At 47.7% G+C, this 9478-nt stretch overlaps 1 protein-coding gene across 2 annotated transcripts in view; it reads right to left on the reverse strand.

Annotated features, from left to right (window-relative positions):
• Dsp (desmoplakin) overlaps nucleotides 1–3054 on the reverse strand; it is a 47448-nt gene extending 44394 nt beyond the window's left edge. The window contains exon 1 of one of the 2 annotated variants that reach the window (XM_050142225.1): nucleotides 2548–3054. In XM_050142225.1, the coding sequence (XP_049998182.1) occupies nucleotides 2548–2744 (197 nt within the window). In that variant the 5' untranslated portion in view covers nucleotides 2745–3054. The remainder of the gene's footprint in view (nucleotides 1–2547) is intronic. The other variant, XM_050142226.1, reaches the window with a different exon arrangement.
• Nucleotides 3055–9478: the final 6424 nt, after the last annotated feature.

Consider the following 9478-nt stretch of genomic DNA (forward strand, 5'->3'; position numbering starts at 1 on the left):
TCCGAGTTCTCTACAGTGACTGTTTTACATAGGGAAGAGCCACACACACTCAACTTCAAAAGTCACCGATCGAATTCAACCCGTCGACACAAGTAAGTTTAAACTCAACTAGCAGCTTCTAAACGGAGTTCTGTACAGAGAGGAAGAAACAAATACTTATTAAATTCTTCATTGTTCACTTAGGTCTCCTACTCTCTCAGGCAGACAGGGCCTCCTTACTTCTGCAAAGTCTAGGCAATGAACGATCAGCTCCCTCCACGCAAAACTAAACCGTGACCAGAAAAACAGGTCTGGGTGCACGGTCGGACGCCCCACTTGGCCTCCATTAATTGAAAATGCAGAAGTCAGCACTTATGAGCCATTTTCTGTCCAGCAGCCCGAGGACAGGTCCAACAGGCTTGGGGGAGGGGGCTCTATCACCTGGGTCTCCAGGGAAGAATGGCAGGCTCTGATTCAAGGTCCACCCCCTGACACAGCATGACCAACAGCAATCCTTAGGAGGATAAACTCCTTTCTCAAAGTGAGGTCATTTTCCACTTTGGTCTGTTTTCCCTTCCAGAAGCTATAACGTTTGACAGGCTTATAAACAAGCTTTTCTTTGTGGGGGGCAAGAACACAGAAATACCGTACAACGAAAAACATCATTCCTCCACCAAATTAAATGTTTTAAGGAAGAATCCTAATGATACATGTATCTTTACACAGCTCACATATCAATGGATAAATTAAAAATATTACTTCTCTATAAAACTTTAAGAAGCCAAGGAAGTAAAATATCCAATTGCTAGGCACTGATGGTTGTCAGTTTAAGAGGGATAGGGTGTAGATCAGGAGGACACTGGCCTACTGTGTGCAAGGCCTTGGGTTTGATTCCCAAGACAGCAAAAATAACAAAAGAAAGCTAGGCTAGTAGAAGCAGACTAAATAGTAAGATTAATAATAATAAAAAACTTGGTTCATAAAGTGCTGAGAACTACTAAAGAATTCCTACGTATTCTGACCCAGACTAGAATTGTGTAACCCACACATTATTTTAAAAAACAAAAAACAAAAAACAAAAAAAAAAAAGGAGGACGCGGGGGCTCTGTAATTCCAGGGAGGCTAAAACAGAAAGCAAATTTGAGATTTAGATGGCCGGCCAAATTTTAAAATAAACTTTTAAAAATCAAGTTTTAAAACCTGGTGTTACCGGACACAATCGTTCGTGGAAATCCCCGGGCACATTTTGTTCAGAAAGCAAAGATCTCTAAAAATGAGGAAAGGTACCCTGACGCTCGAGAAATAAATAAATAACGTTAAAGAGAAAAGAGGTTGCTACAGGGAGGACTGTCCGGTCTCTAAAACTGCTTGCAAAACAAAACTCCAGCAGAGCCGTCAGGTTTCTCCTCCTCCGCCTGCGGCCAGAGCGCCGCGGAAGTCTCAACGCGGTGGGAGAGCCGCCTCTTTCCCAGAGGCGCGAGCAGGGTAGGGCTGGGAAGGGGCGGGTCGCAAAAGTCCCACGGCTCACGTGGGCTCGCAGAGATCTGCTCTGGGGGCTGTGTGAAAGGATGCTCATTACCTTCTCCCACCCACCCGTGACTCCCTGGCTGCATTTCCCCGACGGTCCCGTGAAGAGGACCCAGCCCTTTGTGCCGTGGGTTCCTCTGCGGTTCCTCGGCCTGGGCGGCACAGTGCTTTCTCCAGGGTCACCCTCCCATCCAGAACTTGAGCCCACTCTACCCAGATCAAAGAGATGACTAATACTTCTTACAAAGTCGCTCAGGAGACTTCTCCGCTAGGTTTGTTTGTTTGTCTTTTTAAAGAGGGAGCGGAGCCTCGCGTGCGATAGGGGTTGCCGAGTGCCCGGAGTGGGGTAGTGGCACCCCGCGCCCAGGCCAAGCCTGCAGAGGAGCCCTGTTTGCGTGACAGGGGAGTCTCTGGCCGGGCGGAGGACGCAACTTCCATGTAAATGCCCTCGGGTGGCCAAGTAACCTAAGCACCACCGCTGCCATAGCCCTGGAGTGACCATAAGTTGTGAGCCCCGAGTCCCTCCGAGGCCCCGGACGGCAAAGGGGACCCCGCCCCTCGACAGTTGTACTTTACTTTGTAAGCTGCGTTTTGTGGCCGCTGCCCAGCATTGCCTGACCTCCCACCTATCGGCTGGAACAAAAGCGATCGCAGCCTGGCCCACCGAGCAGGGGACAGCCGGGGTGGGGTGGGGGTGACACAACGGAAGAACCTGTGTCCCTGCCGTCTACAGCTCCCCTTCACAGCGGAGACGGAAAGGGGGCGCCCCTAGGGCCACGCTCTAGGACAGAAGCCAGGTGAGGTCCGTGGGACCCGGCCCAGGCTCACCGTGAGGCTGTTGCCCGGGTCCCCGGGCACACCCACGCTCCCTGGTCTCAGTGGAGAGCGCTGGGCGTCTGGACACCCGGTCCTGCGCTTCCGTGACCTGGGGCAGAGCACTTTCCTAGCCTAGACCTGGGTTTCCTGGTCGGCCCCGAAGGCGGGGCCCCTCCCTGGCCCGAGATCCAGGACTGAGTTAGGCGGCGGCAGGCGGGTACCCACCAGTAGCCGTCGGAGTTCTGGTCGTTGACGGTGCAGCGCCGGGAGTAGTACATCCTGCTGGTGCCACCGCCCCCGCCACCGCCACCGCCGCCAACGCCGCCGCAGGTCATCTCATAGCGCAGGTCGGGGCCGGACTCCGCGCGGGTCATGCGGCCCAGCGTGTTGATCCGCGGGTGGGAGCCGCCGTTGCAGCTCATGTCGCCGGTCACTCGGAGAGCAGCTCAGCACCGCGGCATACGCGAGGCGCTGCCTCGGACCACACGAGGGGCTCCCGGAGAGGAGCGCGGGGCGCGGGAGGCTGGCGAGGGCGCTCAGCGCTCCAGCAGGGCGGAGACGGGGACGGGGACGGCGACTGGCTGGACGCGGGAGCCGGACCGGAGCTGTGGCTCGGAGGGCGGCGAGGGCTCAGAGGAGCTGGGTCGTGGCTGGGTGTTGGTGTTGGTCGAGGCGGCGCGAGTCTCCTCCCCGCTGGCACCAGGCGCCCAGGCCACACCTGGCCGGTTTCTTCCCAGGGCCGGGTGCGGCCGCCTCGCCTCCCCCGCCCCCCGCGTGTCACCGACGCCTGGGGCCGCCCTCCCCAACCTGCGGCTCCGCCCTGCGCCACCTAAGCCTGAGCAGCCCAGAGAGGCGGGGGCCTGGCGACCCGACCTCCTCTGGGCGCCTGGATCGCAGGAGACTTGCTCCAGCACTAGGTGTCCAGCTTGGCCACGGTGGCCCACCTTTTGGGGACCCCCCTACATGCCAGGGGCGGAAATAAAGTGGACTGGAAGGGACACTCGATAGGACGACTCTAGTGAAACATTAACTTTTTGCTTATCCCAAGGAAGCCACGCCAGCTTCTATTTAAATTGCCCCAGGAGTTCGATTTTTACAGAGAAACTATTTTTTACAGAGAATCCCGAAAAGGGCTTCTCCAGAAATAACGTGTGGTGAGGATAAAGACATTTCTTCCACTGTTTCCCATTGAATTACAGAACAGTAAAAGTTAGTTTCTTATTTTCCCTTTTGACTCTCGTTTTTAACAAGAAGCTGTGAAGATTTAAAACAAAACACAGGACCTAAGTTTTCAACCTGGTGTTGTTTATAATCCTGGCACTCCCGAAGCGGGACTGAGTTCAAGGCTAGGGCTACATACAAGGACTTTGCCTCAAACAGAAACCAGACACGGCCTTCCATTTTGCTAAAAGAATCATGAGTGTGCTTGCAATAGGTTCCTGAGCCCCAACCTGGGTCCCTTTCTGTGCCCCAGAACCCAGGACAGATAGCGTCGCAGATGAGTAACGCCCAGTCAGGACATTCCACCGGTTCGTTCCAAGGCCACTCCCAGTGAGTAGACAGTGTTGACTACACCTTAGTCTCCACGACGTGGCTTTAGATACAGACTCAGTACACTGGACAGTAAAAGCTGTTTGGATAACTTGGGACAGCTTGGATAACAACACTTAAAGAACTTTGGAATAAATATTTCTCACTTTCCAAAATAATGCCAGTAAGTTTTCCTGATTGTTCACTGTATTCTCGAATGTTTATAAGTGGTTAAAGCAACCCAAAAAGTAAATATCAGCCGAGTGGTAGTGGCTTTAATCCCAGCACTTGGGAAGCAGAAGCAAGTGGATCTCTGTGAGTTCGAGGCCAGCCTAGTCTACAAAGTGGGTTCCAGAACAATCAGAATTATTATACACAGAAACCCTGTCTCACAAAACCAAAATATTAATAACAATAATGAAGATCAAACTACACTGACATGGGGGAAGGACAAAAGAGGAGTTTCTAAATGTCTAAATGTGTGTCACGGCTACTTCTCCACTGGCACGTCAACCGTTTGGACACGGGTTTTGACAACAGAGCTTGCATGTGCTTTTGTTTCATGACTGGCTGGAGCAGACCAACTTAAATCCAGGGAGATAAACACACTGTGAGGTAACAGTTTACCCCTGTTAACACTCCCACTAATTTCTACTGCCAGCTCAGTTTCTTGTCGTTTCTAATAAAGAATTCACCTGGCCAAAAAGTAGCCAAAGCTGCTTTCTCAGGAACAGAATCAGTATCTGAAGCCAGCCTCCCCACAAACAGCCCCTTTCTCCAGTACTCAAAAGGATATACAACAGACCTGGGAAATTCACCTTAAATACAAGCCATTTATCTGCAAAAACACCTCACAGCGAGAAAAACCCTTCTCAGCCAAAGGTCTGAGCGCTCACTTTGGCTCCTCAGGAGCCAGGCTGCCCACACCACAATTGGTCAATTTATTTGCAAAGGGGGAAAGAATTGAAAACCATAGCCCACCTGATGTAGATTTGTGACCATCCTTGCTTCCTGACCTACCTCACTGCATCTTGCTCCTCTTCTGGTCCTCCCAAGAATATTGTGGCTCTAAAACTAACCAAACATACCTGCCTGTGAAGACTGTGATTTCGTTTATCTTTTTCTGGGGGCGAGTCAGGTAGATAACAGGAAGAAATAAGTAGGTTGACCTGCTAGGAAGATGGACTCCAGACATACACAACATCAGTTGTTTAAGCTGGCTCATGCCATGATAAACACTGAACATCAGAAGGCCACCGTTCTGACCTTTGTGCTATTATAATTTACTCAGCCAAGGATGCAGCTCAGAAAATGGAAATCTCAATATCTGCCTTGCCAGATAGGTAAGGACCAGAGATGAAGTACCACATGGAATTGTTCTTAAAAATGGAAGCTATAGGCTGCGGCCAGGATGTAAACTAAATAAATGAGCCAGGCGGTAGTGGCGCATACCTTTAATCCCAGCACTCGAGAGGCAGAGGCAAGAGGATCTTTGTAAGTTTTGAGGCCAGCCTGGTCTACAGAGTGAGTTCTAGGACAGACTCCAGAGATACAGAAAAACCCTGTCTCGAAAAACTAATAATAATAATAACAATAATAATAAGTAGATGAATAAAAAGAAAAAATAAAGCTTAAGGTACCACCCACTGAACCAAAAACTCTTGGCTAGGTGTAAAGCTTTAGTGTTTCCATCTTGATATCTACACCAGAAATCTTCTTGTTAACATACATTCCTGTAATGAGCCATATTGAATATATAGCATGGACCAGCCCACAGGCTCAGTGCTAGACTCGCAAAGGTAGAGAAGATGCAGCCCTTGTCCTGTAGAACATCGAAATCCGCATTAGGAAAGCGACCACAACAGAGCATCGCATATGCTATTATATTCCTGGATCTGTGGGGACACCGTACAGGGCTGTAAGCCCTGTTTCTTACAAATGGCTTTTCAAAGTACAGGACTGGAGGCCTGGAAGTCGTCACCAGCCGGGCTGACTGAGGTCAGCTATTTTTTCCCAGCCACTTGCAGATAGCTTCCCTCCTGCTGATAGACGAGACAGTTCCCTGACAGGCAACCTTGTCTCTGGTTAACGTTAGAAATGACCTTGCAGCTAGGAAAGAGCCCTGAACTGTCTCCCGAGCAGATTTAAAACACTAAACAGACCACCTGGATTTCAACGGAGATTAAGAGATACCCTTTGCTGGCTCAGAACCCCACAGGATCCCCCCCCCCTCATTAGCTCTTTGTAGGAAGTGACACACCTTTGTTCAAAAACCATTTACAGCCCCCTGAGTTCAAAACAGCCAGCCCTCCTGGGAGAGGAAGAGTACTTTATAAACCAGATCGCACAGAAGCTTCGACAAAAGTATGTGCGGTAAGGTAAAAGATCTATTAAAATGGCAGATCATTATTTTAGTGACTAATATGTAGTGGTTAGAAATTGTGATTCTGGGGGAAAGCGCTTGTCTGACACATTTGAGCCAGTGCTTGATCCACAGAGCTGCAAACGCTCTGTGGGGTGTGTGTGTGTGTGTGTGTGTGTGTGTGTGTGTGTAAAACATGTAAGTATATATGATCTTTTTTTGATGAAGCAAATAAAATCTACTTCAAAAAAGGAAAATGTCCAAATATGTTTGTGCTTTTGTTTCGTGACTGGCCGGAGCAGACCAACTTAAATCCAAGGAGATAAACACACCGTGAGGTAACAGTTTACCCCTGTTAACACTCCCACTAATTTCCACTGCCAGCTCAGTTTCTTGTCATTTCTAATAAAGAATTCACCTGGCCAATACCTTCTGATTTAGGCCAAAACCGTTTTGTTTTTTTTTTTTTTCTTGGTTTAAGTTTCCTGATGAACAGGAGAATTTTTCTGTCTGCAGTGACTTTTGTCTGTCTATTTTTTTGATTTTGCTTTTTTCACCATAGTCTGTAAAAAATTTTTTGTTTTATGTTTTGCCTGTGTGTATATCTGCCACATGCATGCTTGGCTGTAGTCAGACTTTCTTTGGACCACCAGCTCTTAAATAATGACATGAAGAGTTTTTATTAAGTATGAAAGCTTGGCCTTAGCTTAGGTTTCTTTCCAACTTAAATTAACCTATTAATATTAATCGATGCTCTGCCCATGGCTCCTCATTACCTCTCCTCCACACTGTATGACCTTCCTTCCTCTGTATCTTGCTGGCAAATCTCTGCTGCTCTGATTCTTCCTCTGAGCTCCTATCTCTATCCAGAAGTCCCGCCTATCCTCTCCTGTCTAGCTATTGGCCATTCATCTCTTTATTAAACCAATCAGAAGGTATCTTGGTAGAGACACATTTTCACAATGTATAAAAAAATTATCCCACAATGCTTGGTGCCCATGGAAACCAGAAGAAGGCATCAGATCCCCGATACTGGAGTTACAGATAGTTGGGAACTGTCATGTGGGTGCTGGGAATAGGACCCAGATCCTCTGGAAGAACAGCCAGCGCTCTTAACCACTGAGCATCTCCCCAGCCACACCCTACCCCTTGGGCTTTTGGAGAGTAGAGCTGGAAAGCCTAGCCATCTTGAGCTAGGATGGTAAGGGAGGGCCTCAACTTTAATGCCCTGCTCTCTGTCTTGCTGCTGACCACTCTTTAGAGAAAGCATCAGGTATCTCTGACCTCCTCTCTGGGCAGGGACCAGGGACCAACTACACGGGCTCATCACACTCCCCCCCACCCCCACCACCCTGTTTCCTTTTTAATATTCTCGCTAAGTAATTTTCTAAGCTCTTCAAAATTCTTGTCCAGTCAGACATGAAAGAACACATTTCTGAGCAAGATTTGATGGCCACCTGAAACCAAGGAAGTGTTCTATTAATTGTTATTTTCCTAATCTAAGTGAACAGAGTGTCCGGATACTCGATAATAACGAAGAGATGGGCCTGCTGCCCGAGGTCACACAAAGCACAGGTATTATTATATTTGATCTTCTTCCTGTCACAAAGCATGAACAGCCAGAGCTCTACAAAACCCCTTCTCCTCCCACTGTCAGTAATCAGACTGAAAAAAAAAAAAGCTCCTACACTGAACACATACAGAATTCTGCCGGTATTTCTTTATACAGTATAATTATAATTTCATTATATTAGGTATTATACATAGCTAGAGATTATTTAAGAGATGCAAGGGACTTGAGCATACATGCATTTTGCTATCTGAGGAGAACCCTAGCATCAATTTCTGACTATTACAGAGACTATATTTGTGTGTCTTTCTGTGTGTATGTGTGCAGGTGTGTGTGTGTATGTATGGATGTCACGCTTGTGAATAACAGAAGACAATCACATTTTGTTACACAGAGAAACCCTGTTTCAAAAAAACAAACAAAAAAGAAGAAGAAAACCTCAGGGGTAAGTCCTTGCCATCTACATTGTCTATAAAAGATTTTTGTCACCATTTGCCACTATCCTGTGTACTCCAGGTAGCTGGCCAGTGAACTTCCAGGGGCATCCTCCTGTCTCTGCCTCCCATCTCACTGTAGAAATGCTGGGATTACAGACACACCTCACTGCGTCCAGCTTTTGCATGGGTTTCAAGGGTTTGACAAGTACTTTTTCTAACTGAGCCATCTTCTTTGAATCCTTGGCCCTTGGTTTGGTTTTGAACACAGTGTCTATTATACAGAAAAAGTGAAATTAGAGGTTTATATACTAAACAACATAGATTCAGATTTGAAGGCATAATCTAGTTTCTGAAGTGACATTCACAAGCCCCCAATAGACGAGTTCCCAGCACCCCACACCATTACCTAAAGCATACAGAGTGATACTCTGTCCCCCTGCCCTGTCCCCACCCCTACTGCAAAGAGGAATATTGGCATCCAGGAGACTAAAGAACTAGGAAAACAACCAATAAAACACAATAAGTGGGCATCTAGATAAAGCACCAACTGGGGTCGGGGGAGCATTTTAACTGAGTCCCCTAACCTGAGGATCCCGAGAACTTCCCCCAGGAAAAAAAAGAAAAACACCATACAAAAGTCACTGCGTAAAATCCCAACCTGTGAGCCTGCAGTAAAGCTCAGGTTAGAGACAAGAGGCCAATTAGCAAATCAAATAAGTTATCTCAGACAGATGAACCTGAACTTGGAGACTGTTTTCCTCCTGAACATACAAGTGTACATTGGCTGTAAAACACTCACAAAGGCAGTGGAAGTGGAGAGAAGGCTAAGAAACTGTATCTGTGCCAACCAGCCAAAGCAATCGTGCTAAATGTCTTTGGCTTTCGCCCAGGTTTCCTCCCTGACAATAGACATTTTTCCTAACTGATGTCCTATTATATGCGCAGTTTTGAGTTTAGCTTCTTATTTGAACCTTGTCTATCATAAGCAACTTCTCACCTCATTTAAAACACATTGTTAGTATCGCTTTTAAAGGGTGCGTGTGCGTTTTAGTGGTTGTTGGTTTTTTGTCTCGTTTTGTTGTTGTTGAAGGCTCTTTGAAAATGGCCACACGTCTCAGCGCCTCCCATAGAAGCGACGGTTTACCTTTCTTCTAGAATGTTTCATATTCACGGTAAGTAGGATTCACTCTTGATGGAAACCACGGAGAGGGAAGGCAGTGAGCAATGACTTCGTGTAAAGTGGTTACAGCCATCATC

This window comes from Alexandromys fortis, unplaced genomic scaffold, assembly GCF_014885135.2.
Source record: "Alexandromys fortis isolate MF-2015 unplaced genomic scaffold, M_Fortis_MF-2015_v1.1 scaffold_5, whole genome shotgun sequence".
In the NCBI taxonomy this organism is placed as follows: domain Eukaryota; kingdom Metazoa; phylum Chordata; class Mammalia; order Rodentia; family Cricetidae; genus Alexandromys; species Alexandromys fortis.